Below are 20,145 nucleotides of genomic sequence, written 5' to 3' on the forward strand. Positions count from 1 at the left end.
TGTGTTGGAGGATGAAACCTGCCCAGTGTTGCTGCAGTGCGCTCACACACTGGCGTGGCTGCTTTGTCAGTAATAGACTAAGTAAGACTTTGGTTGCTGTGGCAGAAAGATGATGCAGAGGTGATGCACATTTAAAACACGCCTAACTGAAATGTGCAGGAGCGATGCTGTGACTAATAGTGTCGGCTGGTTTTTCTTTGTTCCATTAGTCTGCTGGTGTGTCACCAGTTGCAGCAAAGCAGCTGATGTACTTTATTAGTTTAGTTACAGATTTGTGTTCCTGTTCTGCGCTTCATGGTTCACAGCACAGCTTCAGATCCAGGTGAGAGCAGAGTGTGGGTGTGTGTCCAGCACCACCTGTATCCAGTCTGAATACAGATCAGTTTAAGCCTTTTATTGGTCTGTAAATTCTGAGGACGGAGAGGGAGAGACAATTAAACATGCTAGAGTGGACATGTGGGCGGGGTCAACAGCAGCAGTTATAAATGCCTCTGCCCATATTCACTGATGATTTTCTCCCAGTGTCCAGGTGGGTTCTCTCCAGGTTACTGCGACTTCCTGCCAGTCTAAACACATGCAGGTGGAGGGGTTAAACTGTGTGTAGGTGTGAGTGTGTCTGTGTTAGTCTGGCAACCTGTCCAGGGTGTGTCCCACCTCTCGGTCGGTACATGCATTTAATGGAAGCTTTGTGTGTTTTCCATTCGCACACTGTGGACGTTGTAAAGCATTTATGGACATGAATAGTAGCATTTGACAGGATTGCTGTCTCTCTAAACATGGCTGCCACTATATTAACGTGACAGTCTATAAATCTGTTCTCCACTCTCGGATTTGGAACATGTGATCATGTGAGTCTGCACAATAACAGGAGAGTTTGTATGCATCAAAAGCAGCTCTCACCAGCGTGCTTGTTTAGCTGTGTGGAGTCAGGACGATCTTCCAAGGCTCCTCTAAGTATTGGATCCTTTGATGGACTTCTTCTTTGTGTTGTGCATGTTTATTCTTTCACCTCACAAATTGTCATTTCACTTATTTTGAAAAGTTCTGGTCGACACGATTGAGCCTTTGTCTCAGACTGTGTCCACCCTAGAACGGGCGTAAGTTGTTCTGAAGGTAACATCATCGTGTGTACCCAACTGAAAGGAGGTTTACAAATGTGAATAGAGTTGACTAAAGCAGCATATTGCATTAAGTGTAAGGCAGTGTACACAGACAGCATCTCTAAAGCTGCTCCTGCTTCCCGTTATTGTTCGCACCTCCTTCATTTGTTGCTCAGTATTTGATTTCACTGCCGGCCTACGGCTGTGCGATATGACCAAAACCTCATGTCCCGATATCAGACATCTATCGTCCGATAACGATATAAATCACAGAAATGTAACATTTTCTGTAAATTCTGTGAATCTCGAGCAGCTCGACTTGCGTGAAGTGTTTCCAGCTGTGCGTCGTGTAGCTGGAGTCGAGTGTTTTAACCGATGCATGAAACGATACGTTTTTAGACATAAGTTGTAACGGCGCCGTTTTCTTTGTGAGTATTTCTTACACGGCGTGCTGCGGGGAGAAGCCTGTTCTAACGTTTGAATCTACGGTTTATTTTTTAGCACCTGGCGTCTTTTTTACTTCTCATCCGTAAATAATCTGCTCTTTCACGTGATTCAGTTTATTTTGAAAAGTCTCAACAGGATCTTGAGCTTTATTGTGAAAGATTTATGTGGAACATAAACAAGCGGACACGCGATGCTGTTACCGTCGTTGTTGCTAACCACAACGCATAAAAACAGGCGCTTGTCCGTCCGTAGTGTGGTTATATTAAATATAAGAGAAAGAGAACTTTAAGAAATGAACACAGCCGCTACAGTGACATCAGAACATGAACAAATATTGCCGTAAACAGTTTATTTTGCGACACCACGAAACAAACGATAGCGTAAAATGAAACGACGGACGTTTTTATATCGTCATCAGATATATATGGTTATAGCAAACAGCCCTATGCCCGCCCACATTACACTCAGGCAGACATCGATCCATTACTCTTCCCACGTCCACACTGAGGCCCCACATCCTCATGGTAATACTGAAGATGACACAGCTGGGCCAGAATGCAAGTGCAGATCACATTAGCAGTGTGGAACGTAAAGGTTACAAAAAGAAATGATAACGGGGATCACAGAACTGTTTGTGTTTGCATCTTGTCTCTGGACCAACTGCAGAAGCATCATGGTGATGAGAAGGATGTTAGAATCACCTGAAACCCTTCATCCTAAAAAGGCTCACGTTGGTCTTCTGTGGCCAGTTTAGCCACTGGATGAATTAATAACATTCATTTATGATCTGAACATGAAGCCATTTCACACCAAAGCTGTTCTTACTCTGCTAGTTATATGGAAAGAATCAATAACTTTGACAGAAAGAAAATTACAATGAAACCTGTTATTCATAATAACTCAGCTGTCACACAAGTAGGTTTGGATTGAAGAAGCAGGAGATGGAATAAATATTTGATGTCCTCTCTGGCAATCAGGACCTGGACTCTGTGTGGGACTCCTGAGTATCTGGCCCCTGAAGTCATCCAAAGCAAAGGTCACGGCCGGGCAGTGGACTGGTGGGCTCTGGGCATCCTCATCTTTGAAATGCTGGCTGGGTAAGTGGTGCAGTCTAAACATCTCTACACCTGCTGTAAACACTAGAGGGCACTCTCCTCCATTAGACCGACTGGGGTAAATCTGCACTCCTTCATTTTGTAAAAGGCAGTCAGAGTCGAACCTGTTTGACCTTTAACCTCCTAGGACCTGCGTCCACATATGTGGGCATCACATTTTGGGTTATTTAGACCAAAATACTCAATTTTGCTCTACAAGGGCCTGATGTCCACTGACGAGGACGTAATGCTGCTACTGCTCTATCAACATTTTAAACGAATATCTTCATATGTGGCTCTCATTTTTCTTAGAAACAAAAATAAGGTAGAAAAAAATCTGGTAATTCTTTGTTTTTACATTCATCAGGACCCAATCAGCCCAAATATCAAAGAGAGATTGAAAATGTATCCTGTGGAAGATTTTGGGTCTTAGGAGGTTAAAGTCAGGCCCAAGGCCACGGCTGATATGTGGAGGGAGACGTGCTGAAATCTACAGTCTGACAGCTCAGAGAAATATCTGCAGATACACACAATAAGGCAGGTACACACTGACAACCACCGAGGTCTCCCTCACATGCCTGAAATAAGCTTTTGGGTAGACATAAAGCAGCACGGAGAGAGCAGACCACTGCAGTGGTTTGTGTTCATGGAGCAGAAGAATTATTCAGTTAATCGTACTTTGACTTATTAGTCCTTTGTTTTTACAGGTAAAAATCTCATTTCCAGGAGAGACCTGCATTACTGCTGTTATTGTCTCATGCTGGGAAATCTTGTCATTATTAGAGGCTGTAGAGCTGGGACAAATTAATCTGTGAATGGGCCTCATTGTAGCACAGGAAGAACAACAGCACTGATCCTTATAGAAAGCACCTCTGTTTGTTCTCATGTGCTCACAAACAATAAGGATTTCCATTCGTCTGTGGCATTCCAGCAGTGCTGAAGGCTGTGATTGGCTTGTTTCAGAGACATTAATCCAGCAATGATTTCACTGCACAGTGCATGTTGCATTATGTACAGCACTGTGCAAAGGGTGGAAGCACTACAACATGCCAGAGACCCTTTGAAAGTAATGGCAGGAGTACTTTGTCGTTACCACAAAATGAGTGAAGACAGAAAAACTGGTCTTCAAGCCAACTGGCGAGTAGCTGGTTTAGCATCGGTGAGAACTTCCCACAGTGTTTCTGTGGATTTAGGCTTCCTCAGAGTCGTCTGTTTGTGCATCCCACACTGCATCACTTTCTGTTCTGCAACTAAGCAAAACGGAGGAAAGAGGATCTTAACTGAAATGTCCCTCAGTGACGGGGGGCGGGGCTTAACACAAATGTGTAAAAACTGCCTGAGGATGGAAGAAAGAGTTAAACTGTGGACTCTGTGTCTCAGTGCAAAATCTTCAGACCGTCTGTCTGGAGGGACACACGAAGCAGTGACTCGGACACATTCCAGTCTGAAAGGAAAAAAGCTTTCACAGAGTTTCATATTGACCCTTGATGTGCCACTGACACCTGTCCAGACTACATAACGCTCTTACATCAATCACGCTGAACCCCGTGGAGCGCCCTCCTCCACTTGCACTGAAATGCCACCTTTCTGTGAGCCTGGCCTGTCCTCCTCCTCCATCTAGGTTCTGTGTTTTGCTGGGAAAAGCTCCATGGCTTTGAATTGGTGGAAGGAATGTGACCTTTTTCCAAGTATGAGTGTGAGCAGGCGTTGAAGTGTTGGTGTATGTGGGAAAAGCTGCAGGCTGTGCTGCTCCCAGCAGAGGGACACTTCCACAGTCGGACAAAGACTCTTCATTCAGCATCGCCGTGAAGCTGTTTGTCACACGTCTCCACCAAAGAATGCAGCAGCTGTTTTTGAGAACTCAGCATCAGTAGATCATCCTGCTTTGGGCCAAAGCTTGTGTAGGAAAAACATCAAGTCAAGGATGAGGGGGAAAGTCTCCCTTATAATTTTACTTCTGGGCCCATATTCCTGTCCTTAATGGAAACCAGTACCCTTTTAGTATTTGCAGTTGCAGTACATGTGGCCGTGTATATGAAACCTTATTTCTTCTACAACTTACTTTTCTGCAGTACCTGATTTTCCACCTCAGCTCAGCAGAGCATCAGCCTGGTGGTTACATGGAGCTGCTGGAGGGGACACTTGCTGGTCTGGACTCCAGTTCCTCCACACTGCAGCCGTCAATACAATCTGATTTGAAAATGCTGGGACAAACCTACGATGCATGATCATTTAGTGATTCTTCAGGCTTTCTAGTAATTGAATGAACACCTCAGAGGTTCCCCTGAGGCTGTTTCATGAAGCTGACATAAAATCTCATTCGAGGGCATTTTACAAGGACAGGATCTTACTTTAGAAAAGCTCATGATCTCCTCACATTGGTTAGCTTTGTGGATGCAACTGGTTTCTGGAGAATTCTTCTTTATTGTAACATTCCCTTGCAATCAGCAGAGGCTCTATTTTGCAGCGCTAATATTCAAATTTAAAGTAATGTGTACATTAACCATGAAGAGGCTGCCAGGAAAGCTTTCCCCCCACGTCCAGCAGCCTGAGGCTGTAGGCTAAGTGGAAGGAAGGAGGCCGGGGACTGGAGAGCGTCAGCAGCACGGTCCAGGATGAGACAACGAACATCTGCGAGTACATCAGGAAGATGGCCAAACATGACGGCATGCTTAGGGAGTACCTCAGGCAGCAGAGACCCGAGGAAGAGGAGGAACCATCATGGAACGGCAGATAGAGGAGGTGGCTGCCATCCAGAATCCTACCAGAGGCTGGACAAAGCTGGACTGAAAGACAGCACAGAGCACTAATCATGGCAGCACAGGAACAAGCTCGGAGTACAAGATCCATAGAGGCTGGGGTCTATACACCAGGCAAGACCCCAGGTGTGTAAAGATGCCCCTGAGACAGTCCAGCATGGTGCTGGGTGTCATCACTGATTTGTGGAATCGATTCGATTTGAATCAGGAAATTTTGCCTCAGACAGCCAGAAATATTGTAATCCTGATCACAGCACACATCCATATTTTTATATATCAAAACAAAGCTGACGCTTGTGAGACTTCATCACAGGTGTGAGCATCACAGCAGATCAAAGTAACTGAGGATAAAACAGAAAAACATGAAGCAGATTTTTCTGGCCTGACTTTGTAAAGCAGACAACCTTAAAAATATTCTGCAGTAGAACGAAAACGAAAGAAAACCATGAATCAACATGTGAACATGACCTGATGCTGCTGAAGTGAAGCAGAGTTACAGGGTTGATTACAGACTAGAGATGGACCGATCCGATATTACGTATTGGTATCGGTCCGATACTGACCTAAATTACTGGATCGGATATCGGAGAAAAATAAAAAATGTAATCCGATCCATTAAATATCACGAAAGCACCTCACAAAACTTGCAACACGCCGTAACTCACCTCAGAACGTTAGCACGTCGGAGCAGTATGCATCACGTGATAGAGCGGCTGTGGCATGCGGGACCTGTCGGTGGTCTGGATAGCATGTGGAGCTTCGCTAGCAACCCGGCATTTCATCTCCGACAAAGTTATCCCGAGAGAAGTAAAGCAAGTGTGTAAGTCCATCTCTGAATGTTTGTAAAGCATTCCTGCGTTAAGCTTAACAAACGATATATGGAGCGACTGCCTCTTCTTGCTGCTACTTCAATCATGAAACTGATCAATGATCAGCTGATCGGCTTTTCTGTCACGAGTCCGTCTCTCTGGTTTGTTTTTGGCCCACTTTGCACCAGAAAGAGGAAACCAGCGGCTGAACAACAGCAGCACGTTTAAGCTTGATCAGCTGTTGTTAGAATTTATTTATTATTACTTTCTACTCGAGGATCTTTTTCTACGTAGCTGACGCTGGTAACTGTGCAGGGGCGCATCTAGCAAAGTTTAGCCAGGGGGGCCGATAGGGCATGAACAGGGAAAAGGGGCACAAAGACATACTTTTCTTTCTTATTCTCATTTAAAATGTCGAGCTTTTAATAAATAATTATCTTACACCCAAAGTTTTAATTTGATGTAAAATGAATAGAAGTCAATTACTGTATATAGTAACTATTAAGTCTAATATACCCTAGTAAGCTATAGTACTTTTTCCTTTGGGAAGGTACCATCTGTGCAGTCTGCAATTTTGTTGAAGAAAGATGTTGAATCTATTTAATATTTCTTGAAAAATAATTGATTTCTGTGCATTTTTTTTCACACTGCATCAAATTAAGGTTGATTACATCGATTAAGCATCATGAGGTGGAGCGTGAGGGGTGGTTCCCTATTTTTTATTTATTTATTTTTGTTGTTGCTGGGAGTTGGAACCCTATTAGTTAGGTTGCTTAATATTTATGCTAAGTACTCTTTAAAATACCAGAATAGGGAGGATGGTGTAGGTTTAAGTTTATTAGATTGATCAGTATTGCTGAACTATGAAATTTTTTTTTTTTGCATACAGGTATAACAGAATAGCTTTAGTGTAGTTGTTGTTTTAAACTTGAGTATGAACTTATACAAAATGCAGCAAGATATTTAAAAAAAACAGTTTTGTTGATTAAAAAACACTATATCGGATTCATATCGGTATCGGCAGATATTCAAATTTATGATATCGGTATCGGACATAAAAAAGTGGTATCGTGCCATCTCTATTACAGACACGGCGTTTTGCAGTTTTGCATAATTTTAAGAAGTTTTAATTTGATTAGTGTTGAACGGCAGAAATGAGGCTCTGTTGTCGGAAGTAAAACAAAGCAGCGGCTGACAGCGCTGGTGCTCAGACTGGTGCGTAACGAGCAAGTGAATAATGCAGAGAGAGAGGTGCAGGAAGTGGTGTGGTGGAAGCAAAACAGCAAAAGTCAGAGTGAATCCATGACGATGTTTATGTGAAGCTTAGTTTGGATCTTCTTTGGCTGCTGGTTCAGTCAATATTGTTTGGAGAGAGATCAAACCTGCAGCTTCAGAATCAGCACAAAAACAGACGTGAACACAAAGCTCGACCCGCCGACACATCAGGATCAGCGAGCTGTCGGCTTTCAGCCCGGACCGTGTCCGTGCCGTCGGCGAGAAAGTCACATCTCACTGATCCTGATCCGTCAGCGGATCGAGCTTTGTGTTCACGTCTCTGTGCAGAGTCCGTGTTCCTGCTCTGATTCACTGTTTCAGCTGTTTGGTGGTTGTTGAAATTTTGTGAGGTTTCACCTGAGATTCTGGCGTTTCGGCCAAAATAAATTTATATTTAAAAATCGATTCAGGATTTTGATGAATCGATATCACGTTATCCAAGCCAGAATCTATTTTAATCGATAAATCGATCATCAAAACCCTGCCCTACTCCAGCACATAACAGCAGGGTGCAAGATGCCAGCAGGCAGGGCGTGCAGGGAGCATCATATCCAAGTGGCCGGCATAGTGTACAGGAACATCTGTGCCGAATGCAGCCTGGACGTCCCGAGGTCAAAATGAGAGACGCCCCCAAGGGTGGTGGAGAATGACCGAGCTAAGATCCTGTGGGACTGTGTGCAGAGACTCCCAAACTAGGCGAGCGGCTCCAGCAGATCCCGGGAACAACATCGGAGATCTGTGTCCAGAAGAGCGCAGTCCTGGGAACAGCTGAGATACTGTGCAGGACCCTCAAGCTCCCGGGGCGAGCCGGGAATTTTATTTTTCATTCAAAAGCCAAATTATGTCAAAATGCCAATGAACAAAAAAAGGATATTTACCGTAATTGTCGGGCTATAAGCCGCTACTTTTTGCACCAGCTTTGAACCCTGCGGCTTTTAGTCAGGTGCGGCTTTTCTATGGATTTTCCATGATTTTTGTGATATCGTAAGACGATTTGTTTTGTTTGTTCCGCTGTTGTACGGCACTACGTTGCCTGGCGGAAGGATCGGGGTTCAAGAGTGGTATGTTGGTCACATGTCCGTCCGCCAGGCAACGTAGTGCCGTACGAAGTAGCGCGAAAAACAAACTTCAAAGTAGCGCTACGCGTTCAGCGGGAGGCGTGGATGATGAGCGGCGATAAACTTGCGAAAAGCAAGTTATGCTCAACTCCACCGGTGGAATCTGACAGCGTGGAAAAGTGTGAAAACATCCACGATCACCAACGGATTTCGAAGGGCTGGACTGCTGCATGATGGAGAGGAGGACACCGCCACGGCCCTTCTGAGGGTGTTCGACTCTGACAACGAGGATTTCTTTGGTTTTGAAAGTGACAACGAAGGAAAGAAGCGGAGAGTGGATGACGAAGCCATCCTGAGCCTGTTCGTATCCGACACTGGAGGAGAGGACTTTGGTGGTTTTAGTGCGCAGGAAGATGGTGAATGACTGACTTTTCTTCTTGTTAAAGCCGTGTCGCTGCACCTGAGCCTAAAAGGTAGTCCGAATCTATTGTTCTGGTGTGCTGCAGGTTACTGTTATGTACTACATTTGTTACTCATTTATGAAGCACAGCACATGTGCAAATATGTATCCATAACTTGTTTTTCAAAATATTAATAAAAGGGGTGTGTCTCCAAACAGCCATCTCTTTCCTGACAATTCGCTTTGTGCATATTCTCTCACATATGATAAGTCAATATTGAAACACCTGCGGCTTTTAGTCAGGTGCGGCTAATGTATGTACAAAACAGGATTTTCCCCTGATTTTAGCTTGTGCGGCTAATATTCAGGTGCGCTTTGTAGTCCGGGAAATACGGTAATGAGAAGATTGTCATTCTACTAATCTACAGAAAATCATATACATATGTAGTATGTGTATATTGGCTTCAAACAACCAGTACATGTGTGTGTAACCGTGTAGGTCCTCAGTCATCCAGGTCATGTCGTCTAAGGAGCTTGGAAAGAAAGCAGCTGGACTCCTTTAAGTTGCTTGAAGACGTCTTTAGAACTGAAGAAGCTTGTCTTTGGAGTGCAGCATAGTCGTGTGTGAAGCTTGATCTTCACACAGGGTAAATGGATGTTGGACGCACTGCAGTCAGGCCTTTGCTGTTTTGAGGTGGATGACTTGCATTCTCAATCTGACCTAAATTCCTCAGCTGTGACAGCATCAGTTTCAGAGAAACTGCAGCTCCCACAGGCCCCACATCCAACCGTTTTATGGCTGCAACTTTTCACTGGGAACACAAGCAGGGTGTGACAAACTGTGTTATTATGTGCCTCGCTGCTCCGTGTGCAATGTCTTTAGAGGCAGCTGCCATTATATAATTTGTGGGTAATGACTTGTCCAGGCCAAAAGAAGAATTGAGAGCTGGGAAAGCATTCAGTGGATGGATGGTAGAGGGCGCGTACACACACAGACACACACACAATCATCAGCTGTGGACAAAGACTGCACTGTCTGCACCAGAATGGTGACCCCTCACATGTTCGTTCATAGGTTTAAGTGACTCGGGTGAGCGCGAGCCTTTTAGCTCCTGCCTCTGTTACCTGTTCCTTGCATCATGATCCTGAATTGTGATTGTGTGTCAGTGTGTGTCTGTAGCTTCAGATGAGCAGGCTGGGCTGATGTTTCTGTCTTTCCACAGGTATCCACCTTTCTTTGATGACAATCCATTTGGAATCTATCAGAAGATTCTGGCTGCAAAACTGGAATTCCCACGTCATCTGGATTTCTATGTCAAGTAAGATGTGGGCATCATGCAGGGGATCAGACACACAACCCAGCAATCGGTCTGCCAATGTTGGTCTTTATCGTTAACCACAGGAGTGGCTGTGAATGTTATTTAGGTAGAACAGGCCATCTAGTTGGAAGGTTGGCTGTTTCATTCCTTGTCAGTATGTCGAGGTGTCCTGTGATGCTTCTGTCAGAGTGAAAGCAGAAAGAAACACTGCATGAATGTGTTTACAGTGGAAAACATCTGTACAGTGAGACTTTGCTAAGAACACAGACATTGTGGAAACAATTGTAATTTATGAAACACTAGAAACTGGAGTAGGTTGTGATTGCTGACAGTAAACCCATCAAACGCTGTGACTCCTGGAGCAGAAGTGTTCATCGCTCAGGAGGGCTCGTTTCATTTAAACTTTAGAAATGTCTTTAAACTTTATTGTAACATAGAAACATGTTGACTCGTTGTGTGTACCTTAGGAATTGTCGTGCACAGTCGTGCTCCAGTGAACGCATCGGGAGCAACCCCGGGTTAGCATCCTTCCCTTTGGCATGCAGACTGGAGCTGCCACAGGTCGACTCACACCCGCTCTGATTAGAAGGCCACCTCCTCCACCTCCTGACCCACAACCACCCCAATATGTACTTCAGTACTTATTGGATATGCAGATATATGCATGATGGTGGTACAGCTGCTCAAAAAAGGCCTGCAGGTGGACCTGTTTGCAGGATGTGGCCAGTCGTATCCCAACTGAGGCTGACTGACACACTAACATGACTCAGTGTAAAACTTCAAACGGCTGTTGGGGCCGTTTCCTGAGGGTCCCTGTGGTTAAAGAGGCACTTTGGGTGGATCTGCAGTCACTGATGACACACCTGGCCTTTTTAGACTGGTTCCCCACCCAGTGCACAACACCCATCACAACAGCCTGAGGAGCAGGAATGATTACAGGCACTCTGGGTGGGAGTGTGTGTCACTAAGTTCTAATGCAGTGACTGTGGAGAGGTCACAGCTTCCACTGATAATTCAGCAAAGTCACAGCTTCCCACTCTTAAGCCATCTATCTAGCAGCCAACAGAGGAAGGGATTTTTAATATTCCCACAATTATGAATATCTTTCTTACACCACAGTGTCCCATCCATCAAACTGTGACAGGCCGCACAGAGGGACACCCGCCGTCTCTCCAGCAGCTGCTGTTGAATGTAGACAAGCAGACAGACTGGAGAAATGTCCCAGCACAAGAGGAAACGAGTATTATGAGCTGCTACCTTAGGACTTGTTAAATGGACTGATTCTTATAGAGCGCTTCTCTACTCTCCCGGAGTGCTCAAAGCGCTCTATGCAACACGCCACATTCACCCAGTCACACCACCGCTATACTGAGTGCTTTCTAACCACACTCACACACACTCACACTCCGATGGATGCATCGGAGAGCAGCTTGGGGTTGGTATCTTGTCCAAGGATATTTGGCATGCAGACTGGAGGAGCCTGGGATCGAACCTCCAACCTTCCGATCAGTAGGTGACCTGCTCCGCCTCCTGAGCTACAGCCACCTGTGAGAGAAAACCTGTGGATGTTTATATCACATGTTCTGATTTATAGTCTGATGAAGGTGTTGCTGAAAAATGTTCTCAGTTGCTTCAGTTGGAGATTGTCAGATGGACACACCTCACTTTGTCACCTGTAATAGGCCGTCAGTCACCCTTTAATGAGGAGATATTTGTCATTGTGACAGCGCTGGAAAGACATGAGTGGTTGTGTCCCACAGAGACAGTGCTGTACAACTATACTGTGAAGCTGTGGATTCACTGACTTTTCCTTTGTCTCCTCAGAGACCTCATAAAGAAGTTTCTCGTGATTGACCGAGCCAGACGGCTAGGCAACATGAAGGTGAGTTAGTTTGATTTCCTGCCTCCTGTAACCACGTGGTACCGTATGTCTTACTCTGAGTAGGCAGTTGATGACTAGCACAAGCCCGTGGTCCGGCTGGAGCACCGTAATCCTGAAGAAATAGACTTATGCAGAAGGGTTTTTGGAGTTATTGTGGTTTTTCAGTACATGTGTAATACGTCTGAATTATAATGTAAATATTCTCCAGTGAGAGCAGCCGCTTCACTCTTCTGAAGAACGTCAAGTTGGAGACATTTATTTCAGACAGAAGTATGGAGAGTTCTGAGGACAAAGACAGAGTTTCAAACATACGTAGGTTTGATGTGTAGGTAGGGCTGCTCGATTATGGCAAAAATGATAATCACGATTATTTTCACTGAAATTGAGATCACGATTATTTGACGATATTTATTTAACCCTTTAAGACCTACTATGGAACCAAGTCCACCAGAGCTTATATTATATTTTTACATGTTATAGAGCCATTTGTGGGAGCATTTCAAGTTGCTATACATCAATACAACTGTTATAGCCCATATTTTAATAATATGTATGCATTAAGTCCATAGTAACTACATAAATTGCAAAAAAGTGCAATAAACTACAAAAAAAATTGAAAATCGCTTTTGTTTTGTTTACATATATTTCTACTTGGAGAAATTTAAGAGGTTTATCCCTCAAAACTTTAAATACAATAAAGTTGCAAAAAATAGTTTCCCACCACAGGAAATTTATTTTGAGTGTGTTCATAGTTTTATTTTGGAGATACAGTTTTTATATACTGCAGGAAAAACAAAAAACAATCCTATGATGCAAATTTGCAAAGAAAACAGCATGTGCATCATTTCACTGTGGGAAGTGTTACGAACAGCTGATCAGATCGGCAAAGCGTGTTTCTGGAATATTATGTTTTTGTTCCTGCAAGCGCTTTTTATGCAATTTTTGCAAAGCTATATGTGGAAGGAAACCGTGACCGAGGACAAGCTGATGGCATCAGATGTAAGTACAACTCCTCCGGTTTCATATGCAAAACAAATTATTGCGCTAGCTTACACGGTTCAGGTTCTACAGGGATTTAAAAATAGTTACGCAAAACGGAGCGTGCTGCTCTGACCGGCTTTAAAGGGTTAACAATGACTTTAAAAAATAATATAAAATAGTGTGCAACACCACTGAAGTTTTTTTTTTTTTTTTTTAAACTCTCTTTTCAACCAACAGCAGTCACTCTCCTCTCCAAATAACTTCTGCTTAGCTTTCCGAGCTTCCCTCGGGTCCTCTTAATCAGCGGTCTCCAACCTTTTTTGCGCCACGGACGGTTTATGCCCGACAATATTTTCACGGACCGGCCTTTAAGGTGTCGCGGATAAATGAGGGAGGGGCTAATAATCGGCTCCGTCATTTTTAATGATCGTTGAAAGCCCAGATCGTAATCGTGATTAAAATTCGATTAATTGAGCAGCCCTATGTGTAGGTATGAAACGCTCCATAGACCAACAATCATTTGAAATTCTTTTTTTTCTTATACTACACGAGTGTTAATAGAGGGCGGCTCTTTTTTATGCTCACAGATTTTAAAACAGATGGATGCAATTTACAGTTATGGTTTTAAAAGCCATTCTGCTTAATGAGCGCCAGCTCGTTTCAGAGAAATGTCCAGTTTGTTACAGTCAGTTACCCAGGATTGTATTACTGTGCATTTGAGCTGCTGCATTGATGACTTATTTGAAATTGGTCACTCTCCGTTGGGTGACCAGACTTCCCGCTCTCTCTTGGATGTTTTTTCTGTTCCTTTGTTTGGGATTTTTCCAGCTCACAACAACGTCCAGGAAGTTCTGGAGTAATCTACTCCAGTTTTAGCCGTGTGTTCGTTTAGTTGATCTTCTTTCTGATTTGATGTCCTTCCCGTTCCTCACAGCTGTTTCATTATTGATGGTTCTGGTGGATCCCACTCTGAGACTGGCATGTTTTAATAAATCTCACCATGTGGCAGAAGTGTGTCTGCGTCTTATGACAACAGGAGGTCATGTGACGCATTCATTAGACCTGTTCAACTGCTTGTTAACAGAAATGTCTAATCAGTCAATCAGCTGACTGCAGCCCATGTAGGGGTTGTTTAGATGACCTACTGAAGTTGAAAGAAACATTTAAGAAGCGAAGTGACTTAGTGACTTTGGATGTGGCAGGGTTGTCAGAGCCAGATGGACTTACACCCAGGAAAGTGGTTGGTGCTGCTTTCAAGCTGCATCTAGTAGTTCAAACAAGTGGATTTTCCTTCTGACTTCATTTAGTTGGTTTGATTCTTGGACGTTGCGTGCAAGAGATGTAAACCCTCATGATCAACAGCGTGCTAGTTGTAAGGACGATGTAAAAGCTTGGATACGAGCTCGAGTTCCTCAAACCTGGTCGTCTGCTGTGCTCCTGAACTGTTAGCCTGTAAATTAGTGACCTTTGGGTTTCTCATTAACTTCTAAAAGCTTAAGAACTCATGAGTTCAAGTCGGGGTGTTGAGGCATTCATATGTCCGTAACAAATTTGAATACCAACAATAGTTTTTAATAACCTGACCACGACCAATTAAGCCTTCGCAGCAGCCACGATGAAGAACATGAACACAGCAGAAGAATATGTTCCTCCTCTTTTCTAATGAGTCCTTGATAGGATTACAGGCTGTATTGTGTCCAAGTTTAGTAGCAGGGTTCGTACGGGTGCTTGAAATCCTTGAAAATGCTTGAATTTTAGTGTTGTCTTTTCAAGGTTTGAAAAGTGCTTGAATTTCAGATGTGGTGCTTAAAAGTGCTTGAAAGTGTATATACAAACTATATAGTTGTATGTATAGTTTTCAGGGTTTTTATTGGTTTCCAGCGTTATTTTGTTATCGTTTTTATCGTTAACTCGGTTTTCCTGGGTCTTTTCATGTGTGTTATGAAGAAAGCTTCTTTTTTTCGGTACCGGTACTACTTTTATTTTGTTGTATTTATCCGCGACACCTTAAAGGCCGGTCCATGAAAATATTGTTGGGCATAAACCGATCCGTGGCGCAAAAAAGGTTGGAGACCGCTGCGCTAACATACCTGTTGGTCGCTGTTTTAATGAGTGTTTGATGGAAAACGACAGTCGCATGATAGGTGAGTCCTAGTAAATCATTTTCCAGTACGTGTACGTTACACATGCTATTTTTTAAAATTATGATTATTATTTTGCTAACTGTCAAACTCGCTGGGGAAATGATTGAAATGCACTGAGTGTGACGCAGTATGGCAGCGCAGTGCAGATCTCCATTCAAACTGAAGTGTGTCAGTGAACATCAGTGAAGTCAGTGTGACACTGTGAGCTGCTCTCAGTGAAACAGCTGCCTCTCTGAGCTCTGTGATTAACGCCACATAATTCCACACATGATGATATTGACTGTGGCTGCCAGTATTCCTCAGCCTCATCGCTCATTAACAGAACGCAGATTTTGATGTTGGGAGGTTGAACAGTGCACTAGAATAATGACACACTGAGAGTTTTTCTTTCAAAGAAACTGATGAACTACTTTTGTCCAAAAAATGATACGTTTGTCAAGTAAACATTAAAGTCCCCAATAATCCTGGTCAATGATGGATAAACTTTTTTCTTATATTTTTGCTACTGATTTGACAATTTTGTTCTTGAACAATGTTTTCAAATTAAAAGCCTCACAATGTGTTTTTACATCCATCTTAAGTTGACAAATTGAGCTGTGTGATATTAAAAACCAGTCTTAAGCTCAGGGACAAATCAAATGCTGATTTCCTGCTCCTGCTCTTTGTTGAGTCGAGACATCAGCCGACACTGCCGACCAGCTGTAGCCTCGTCTGGGTCAGTGCACTCGCACGGCTTCACCTCACTCACGCAGACACATGCGCTGAGGAAGTCAAGTAGATCAAATTTCAGTTGAGTGCAGTCTGCACAGAGCAGCAGCAGGAGCTCTGATTGGTCAAATGTGGCATATTAGTGGGAGATGAGTATTGTTCCTGGCCTATCAGAGTTCCTGCTGGTGCACTTTTGGAGTTTATTTCAATTTTCTGATCCAAAAAACCCCATGGGTGATGGTGTGTTTTTCTGAAAAAAAGAGAAATAAATGAGGTTCTGCTGGAGGTTTGTTTCTGTAATCATGACCTCGGTGTAGACTTGGCTGTAGCTCAGGTAGAGCCAGTCACCTGCTAATCGGACATTTGGTGGGTCGACCCCAGTTTGTTCCAGTCTACGTGCCGAATATTATCTCCGAGCAAGATGGTAACCCCGAGTTGCTGCGATGCCTCCAGTGGAGTGTGAATGTTGGACTGAAGGAGCGTGGAAAAAAGTGATTGTGTGAATGGATGAATAAGGCAAGTTGTATAAAGCGCTTTGACTGCTCACAGTAGAAAAGTGCCGCTGATTTACCGTTTCCCTTTGACAATGTGTAGTCCTATGTTTTCATTTCAAAACTTTAATAATGCCCGACTTTATCTGAATATTGAATGTGTGGATTAATAATAACGTCATCCTTTTGTGATTGTAGTGCACTTCAAAACTCTATAAAGATTTAAAAATCAGGAGCCATGAATGTGAGACGTTTCCCCAGGAAATTCCATCATTTGTAATAAAGTAACTGTAACATTTTACTTTGTTACAACTGCTGGAATTTCCTGGGTGCAACAAAATGTTACAGTTACTGTAGAATAGATTAGAATGCCTTTGTTGTCACTATACAGTTGTACAATGAGATACAGAGCATCTCCTGTATCGGGGCGAGGTTGGTTTAGCATTTTTCTGTCATCATTATTTAAACATTGCACTTTGCATTTACTCTGGTTTTCTTTGAACAATATTTCAGGCGACTGAACATCAAAGAGTGACAAATATACAAAAAACTGTGAAGTGAGGAAAGGGGGCAAATACATATTCCCAACACTGTGTGTACATACACATCGTGCTGTCTGTTTCAGAATGGAGCCGACGACGTGAAAAAGCACCGATGGTTTAAAACTATTGACTGGGAGGCCGTTCCTCTGAGGAAACTAAAGGTGGGTTTGATTCGGTGTATTTTTCACCTGTTCAGCTACATTCACATCAGGATGGTAAAAAATCTGCTTACATTTTGGACATTAGAATCATTTTCACAATTTTGCTTTTGTGCACGAGTACACCGATGGTTTCGAATGATGCAATAATGCTGTGATTGAATTGTAGACTTTCATTTAAGGACTTTCACATTGCAGACATTCCTGTTTTCTTCAGTTTCTACAGGTGCATAGAGTAATTGGACGTTTTTGCTCTATTTCTTAATTATTCAATGGCGAATGCTTTGATGATGATGATGATGTCTTTGCATTTGCAAACTGTTTGCAATCCAAAGAGATCTCGGTGGAAAAACCAAAGCTACGGGACACATGGTGAAAACTGCTCGATCGACTGTTGGGTTCGGTGTTTACAGACGAAATGCTGTGGTGAGCTCAGTAACTACAGAATTCAGGGAAAACCCACGCAAAGAGAAAAAATCTTGGCTCAGTTGGCTGAGTGGAGAAGAATGTGGCAATATTCAATCGAGAGGTGGCTTCAGGAATGTAAATACAGAGGATTTCAGTCACGAGGAAACGATAGGAAACAATCCAGCTCTACAGCCTCTGTGTGGCTTCAAGGGACGACACGTCGGAATGAAATGAATAACCCTTTGAACTGAATTTAAGTCTGTGTGTTATCGCGATCTATTTTTGTAGTGCAGAATAGAGAACTGTGTCCCTGTCCGGATGTTTATGGATCAAACTTTGGATGAATTAAGAACACTGCCTGTATGTGAATACTCACTAGCATTGCCCTGCAGGTCCACACCTCCATTTAACACGTTCCTCCTCCTTGTTTCCAGCCTCCTATAGTTCCTAAGGTTTCCCATGAGGGCGACACCTCCAACTTTGATGTTTACCCAGAGGACGACTGGAAAAAAGACCCCCCCGTGGCCGAGAAAGACTTGGAGGTCTTCAAAAACTTCTGATCCCTCAGCCGTGTCTATTTATTAATCGATTGATTTATGTGGATAACTAACAACACACATTGTAAAACTACTATTGCAGGTACTCTGTTGGAGAAAACACTTATTTATCAAATTGGGGGATTTGCATCTTATCTGTAATAATGAACTTCCAAAGGACAGATGCTGTGACGTGTATGTATGAAACTAAAGACATGGTTAGCTTTTTATACTTTTATTTATCTGCTACTTTGAGTTTATTTTATTTTTTGTTTTTATTCTCTGAGCCATTCATATGCAAAAATATCTGGTTCATCTGAAACCAAAAGACTGTTACTTTCTGGGTATAAAACAGAAAAAAAATCAGGTCCTTTTATATAGTCGTGTTTTATAGTTTCTCTCTTTTTAAAATGTTCATGTAGTCATGTTCAATGTGACTGCAGACTGGTACTGTAACAGTCTTCTGATCAGCAGTCATTAATGACTTATTCTATATGTAGTCAGACACTTGGACAGGAAACCAGTAGCACTTGTAAAGAAAGTGCCTTACATCACTGTTTGATGTCTCGCAGCTACACATTTGAATTCTGTGCTGTGTCAATGGAGTTCAAAGTATAGTGGACGTGGAACGTGAGGTGCTGTTGGAGACAACATACCACTGAACTGTTGTCACATCTAATAATGTAAAGCTGTGTAACATCTCTGCGTTAGGTCTCCACAGCCCAAGGTTTTTGCCATGACTGTAGAGCCACAGCTGCTCTGCAGGCGCTTTGCTGCACCTCACTCATTTTCATTCTTGTTGTCGTATTTTATTTAAAGCCAAGGATGTTATGTAAGAGCCTCATTTAGTGCATCACAGTACAGAGTGAATGTGCAGTTGGTAGGGATACGAATCTAAATTCTCTAGAAGAACCAGTTCCCAGTTATAGTTAGTCTGCCTGCCCATCAACCCTGCTTATCCCCTTGCATTTGCACTACAGTCAGCCGATTTCAGTTCATGCGCCGATGAGGTGGCACAGTTATCTTTATTGCACAAAACCGTGAGAGTGCAGTGGTACAAAGGAAAGTGTGTCAGGACAGAAACAGCTGTTAATGATGTCGCTAACACAACAGCTCTTTGGAGGCGCTTACACAGACAGCACAGCGTGCTAACGCTAAGCTAGCCAAGAACCCAGAGTTAAATGAAAGCATCGTGAATCTGACGCCAGCCCAGCGGTCAGAGCCTGAACATTGACCGGCATCGAAGCCAGCGATGAAGCCTTCATCTCTACCTGTTCATGTTTCTAAAGTAGAGGCACCGTGGCGATCGCTTAAAGTCTCTGTGCTGGTTTTCATCTTTGCTTCGTGTTCATACCTAAATACTAAGACAAGGATCCCATGCGTGTCCTCGTCAGGACAGGGATTTGTGTCGGTGTGTGCTGGGACTGTAGCCTCATGTTATTAAATGCTTATAAGATGATAGTTTCAGGTCACAAAGGACTTTCTCCTGGGAACAGTAAACTAAAGCACTTCATTGCTTTTAAGAACGGTGTTCTGACTAATATATTTTTGAGTAATGACCCCAGCACTGATCGCACAGCATGCAATTACTCTGAACGACTATAATGTTGTTGATGTGCTGCTTAGTGAAGGTGATGACTCTAAAAGCGGAGCCAGTGAAAATCAATCGGTGATATTGATCTTATCAGTTCCCATTCTTAGCATTCGTACAGTCAGTATTCATTAGCATTTCTGTGAACTGTTGCTTGCTGAATATCACAACCATATCAACCTTCCAAAATAAACCTTGTTTATCACGGGTTTTGTGCCTCATGCTTCATTATGAGTTGGATCCATCTCATTCTAACTAAAATCAGCACAGCTTTCTTCCCTGCCTCCAGTGCACATCCGTAAAAGGATGGGTGGATGGGGTTGGTGAAGAAGCTGAACCCTACCGAACACCTCCAGGATGAACTAGAAGGGATGTTGAACTCTTGTCAAACATCACTGGCTGACTTCAGAAGTGCTGACTCCACTTTGAAAGTTGACCTTTTA

The 20,145-nt window shown here is 43.2% G+C and overlaps 1 protein-coding gene across 1 annotated transcript in view; it reads left to right on the forward strand.

Annotated features, from left to right (window-relative positions):
- prkx (protein kinase X-linked) overlaps window positions 1-19,911 on the forward strand; it is a 37,213-nt gene extending 17,302 nt beyond the window's left edge. Inside the window, exons 4-8 of the mRNA XM_085447311.1 lie at window positions 2,525-2,644; window positions 10,166-10,261; window positions 12,086-12,143; window positions 17,093-17,170; window positions 18,010-19,911. Of these exons, the coding sequence (XP_085303437.1) occupies window positions 2,525-2,644; window positions 10,166-10,261; window positions 12,086-12,143; window positions 17,093-17,170; window positions 18,010-18,135 (478 nt within the window). The 3' untranslated portion in view covers window positions 18,136-19,911. The remainder of the gene's footprint in view (window positions 1-2,524; window positions 2,645-10,165; window positions 10,262-12,085; window positions 12,144-17,092; window positions 17,171-18,009) is intronic.
- Window positions 19,912-20,145: the final 234 nt, after the last annotated feature.

The sequence above is a fragment of the Copadichromis virginalis genome, linkage group LG23 (genome assembly GCF_057382275.1).
Source record: "Copadichromis virginalis isolate Kocher_CV1m ecotype Utaka linkage group LG23, C_Virginalis_male_GT1.1, whole genome shotgun sequence".
Lineage (NCBI taxonomy): Eukaryota > Metazoa > Chordata > Actinopteri > Cichliformes > Cichlidae > Copadichromis > Copadichromis virginalis.